Source organism: Austrofundulus limnaeus, unplaced genomic scaffold (genome assembly GCF_001266775.1).
Source record: "Austrofundulus limnaeus strain Quisiro unplaced genomic scaffold, Austrofundulus_limnaeus-1.0 Scaffold2338, whole genome shotgun sequence".
NCBI lineage: Eukaryota > Metazoa > Chordata > Actinopteri > Cyprinodontiformes > Rivulidae > Austrofundulus > Austrofundulus limnaeus.
The window spans coordinates 3,733-8,059 of NW_013954740.1; the positions used below are offsets into that span (position 1 = coordinate 3,733).

At 50.5% G+C, this 4,327-nt stretch overlaps 1 protein-coding gene across 1 annotated transcript in view; it reads right to left on the reverse strand.

Annotated features, from left to right (window-relative positions):
* Positions 1-4,327, reverse strand: part of LOC106510820 (DENN domain-containing protein 4B) — a gene marked incomplete at its 3' end in the record, with an annotated part of 13,469 nt that overhangs the window by 3,058 nt on the left and 6,084 nt on the right. The window contains 2 exon segments of the mRNA XM_013999545.1: positions 621-690; positions 1,033-1,288. Coding sequence (XP_013854999.1) covers positions 621-690; positions 1,033-1,288 — 326 coding nt within the window.

The window sequence follows — 4,327 nt, forward strand, 5'->3', positions numbered from 1 at the left end:
TTACAGTCTTTATTTTACAGTTAAAATAAATGTTTATTAAATAAAGTCTAATGTTACAACTAATCATGGATCCCTTTAAGTCCCTTTGACTCCGCAGCTCTTTATACTTCAGCCCTTCACAGGCTGATGCTAAGCTCTGGAGCTCACTGACAGGTGGGGCGCCACCAGACCCTCTGACCACAATCAGTAGGCAAGGTGGGTGAAGTTTCTTGCCCAATGATACATCAGCTGGAGTGGGGAATGAACAGGCAACCCAAAGGTTACAGGACGACTCCCCTAACCACTCTGCCAATAGCGCAAAAATAAACTTGTTGCAGTCTGTTTTTCTTCTCAGGAACACTTTAAAAACTACAGAAAGTCTGAAGCCGAAGACACCAGATCAAGAGGTCTAAAGACCACCAGGGTCTGAAGCTGAAGACACCAGATCAGGAGGTCTAAAGACCACCAGGGTCTGAAGCTGAAGACACCAGATCAGGAGNAGGGTCTGAAGCTGAAGACACCAGATCAGGAGGTCTAAAGACCACCAGGGTCTGAAGCTGAAGACACCAGATCAGGAGGTCTAAAGACCACCAGGTTTCCCTCCAAAAAACTCCCGCCCAGAAACCAGAGGTCATACTCACCAGCTTCAAACACCAGGGCGTTGGCTTTGGCCACGGCTCTCTTATAGCAAACATACAGAGCTGGACCCCACTGTAGACACACACACACACACAAACACACACATCAGCAAAAAGTAGACAGAAATATAAACCTGCTCTCATTGTCTGGTTTTCTGATTCTGGATCGATTTTGAATCAAATCGTGGCTCCAAACATCAGCACTGAATCGAATCACGGCAGAGTAAAAGATTCCCAGCCCCAGTTTACAGCATCGTTAGCATGGATAGAGAGCTTACAGCATCTATTACAGTGGGTAGAGAGTTTACAGCCTTGTTAGCATGGAGATGTAGCTAATGTAAACAGAGAACTTCAAACATCCCAGACTTTATCCTCAGCAGACCCTCAGGGTGTTCTGGACTCTGCTGGTACTCACCATGCCTGTGTTGAGGTTTTTGTCAACCCGACAGAAAGTGTGTGGCGCTACCTCCCCCTTGCTGGGCAGCAGCAGGGCGATGTCGGTGACGCCCAGCGTGTGGAGACCCTGAGAGTCCAAAGCCCGGCGATACGTCAGGAAGACACGGTGAGCTGTGGGAGGGCCTCCCGAGCTCAGGCTGGCCGAGCGACTGTAGGGCGTGGTCTCAATGACATACCAGCCCTGTTTCAGCTGCTCCTTCCCCTCATATAGAACCCTGCAGACAGACGACAGGTCATACAGGTGAGTTTTAATCTACCCATCTAATCATCCATCCATCCATCCATCCATCCAGCCATCCATCCATCCATCCATCCATCCATCCATCCATCCATCCATCCATCCATCCATCCATCCATCCATCCAGCCATCCATCCATCCAGCCATCCATCCATCCTCTTCCTTTTATCCAGGACCACATCATCCACATAAAGCAGAGATGTGATCCTAAGGTCACCAAAAAGGATCCCCTCAACACCTTGGCTGCTCCTAGAAATTCTGTCCATGAAAGTTATGAACAGAATCAGTGACAAAGGACAACCTTGGTGGAGTCCATCTCTCACGGGAAACAAGTCTGACTTACTACGGGCGTTGTGGACCAAGCTCTGGCACCAGTCCTACAGGGACCTAACAGCCCATATCAATGGGCCTGGTACCCCATACTCCCGGAGTACCCCCCACAGGAGTCCCACAGGGAAACGGTTGAACGCCTTCTCCAAGTCCACAAAACACATCTAGACTGGTTGAACTCCCATGAACCCTCCAGGACCCTGCTGAAGGTGTAGAGCTGGTCCAGTGTTCCAGGACCAGGACCAAAACCACACTGCTCTTCCTGAATCTGAGATTCGACTATCTGATGGACCCTCCTCTCCAGGACCCCTCAATAGACCTTACCAGGGAGGCTCAGAAGTGTGATCCCCCTATAGTTGGAACACACTCTGCGGTCCCCCTTTTTAAATAGAGGGACCACCTCCCCGGTCTGCCAATCCAGGGGAACTGCCCCCGATGTCCACACGATATTGTAGAATCGCGTCAACCAACCCAACAACACCCAGAGCCTTAAACTCCGGGCCAGTCTCATCCACCCCCGGCGCCCTGCCACCGAGGAGCTTTTTAACCACCTCAGTAACCTTGGCACCAGAGATTGGAGAGTCCGACCCAGGGTCCTCAGGCTCTGCTTCCTTCTCATGGGAAGACATGTTGGTGGGACTGAGGAGGTCTTCAAATATTCTGCACACCGACTGACAAAGTCCAGAGTTGAGGTCAGCATTGCACCATCCCCACCATAAAGTGTTGGTGGTGAACCGCTTTCCCACCCGAGATGCCAGATGGTGGACCAGAATCCTATGGAAGTCTTTTTCCATGGCCTCTCCGAACTCCTCCCACACCAGAGTTTTTGCCTCAGCGACCACCCGAGCTACAATCCGGTTGGACTGCCGATACCTATTGGCTGCCTCCAGAGTCCCACAGGCCAAAAAGACCTGATAGGACTCCTTCTTCAGCCTGACAGCATCTCTCACCGCTGGTGTCCACCAGCGGGTTTGAGGGTTGCCCCCACAACAATGGAGGTACAGAACATGGCCCACTCAGACTCAATGTCCTCCACCTCCCCCGGAACATGTTCCAAGTTCCCCCGGAGGTGTGCGTTCCTCCCAACCACGCCTCTCCAGGTCTCACTGTCATTGCCCACGTGAGCGTTGAAGTCCCCCAGCAGAACGAGGGAGTCCCTGTTAGGAGCGCTCTCCAGCACCCCCTCCAAGGACTCCAAAAAGGGTGGGTAATCTGAACTGCTGTTAGGCTCATAGGCACAAACAACAGTCAGGGCCCATACCCTACATGTAGGTGGAGGGAGTCTACCCTCTTGTTCACCGGGGTGAACCCCAACGTACAGGCACCAAGATGRGGRGCAATAAGTATGCCCACTCCTGCTCGGCGCCTCTCAGCATGGACAACTCCAGAGTGGAAGTGTCCAACCCCTCTGGAGGAGACTGGTTCCAGAGCCAGAGCGGTGCGTCGAGGTGAGTCCAACTATATCTAGTCTGAACCTCTCAACCTCACACACCAGCTCAGGCTCCTCCCCCACCAGAGAGGTGACATTCCACGTCCCTAGAGCCAGCTTCTGTAGCTGAGGATCAGACCGCCAAGGTCCTCACCATCAACCACTGCCCAGCACACATTGTACCTGACCCCTACGGCCCCTCCCACAGGTGGTGAGCCCATGGGAAGGAGGATCCACGTCTTCTCTTCGGGCTGTGCCCGACCGGGCTCCATGGGTGAAAACCCGACCACCAGGCGCTCGCCAACGTGCCCCACCCTCACCTGATCCCTCACCTAGGACCTGTTTGCCTTGGGTGACCCTACCGGGGGGGCATGAAGCCCCTAACAACATAGCTCCTAGGATCACTGGGACACTCAAACCTCTCCACCACGTTAAGGTGGCAGCCCAGTGAGAGGACATTAATCTAATAAAGCTTTATTCCACAATTAATTATAAGTCATTTAACTGTTTGCATCCTAGTCAGAACCTGTCTGAAATCCAACGGCAGGACTCAGGTCCTCATCGGGCTCGTAGGATTTAACCCAGGACAACTCAGCAGAAGAAGAGGAAACAAATGAGGAAGAGAGTCCAGAACAGCGGGTCCAGCATGTTACATAATCCTCAGATTATATAATCTGAAGCTTTAATCTGCCTCACAGGAGCTGCTGCTTCTGTAACAAACCTGACCAGAACCAAGACTGATCCAGATCCTGATCTGAACAAAAACCACAGATCTGAATTTTATCTGAGGACAACAGATTATTTCAGAACATCTTAAACCAGAGGTTTCACAAAAGTCAGATTTGTAAATCCAGGATCTGAGCTGTAAGCTGAGCTTGAACTAGCCTTCAACTTGTAAACAGCTGTAATCTGTTGATCTAACACCAAGCCACGCTCAGTTAGGGTGGTTCATTAAAACCAGCTGTAAATAATCTGGGATTAATGCACGTTCACAGTTTGTTTACTGGACCCACTGGGTGGATCACAGATTTCCTGATCAGACATGAGCAGTAAGACATGTGAGTCTCACTTCCTCCAGCAGTGTAAGGGTTAATTATGATTCATGTGAAGAGAAGAAGAGAAACACCGACTGATGCTGAAATAATTTCAAAAGTAAAAACTTTTTGTGTCTGAATCTGTAAATTATCTGAGATTAACTAAATGAACTAAATTAAAATGAACATCTGATCACTCACTTTGTCATGGTCTGTGTTTATT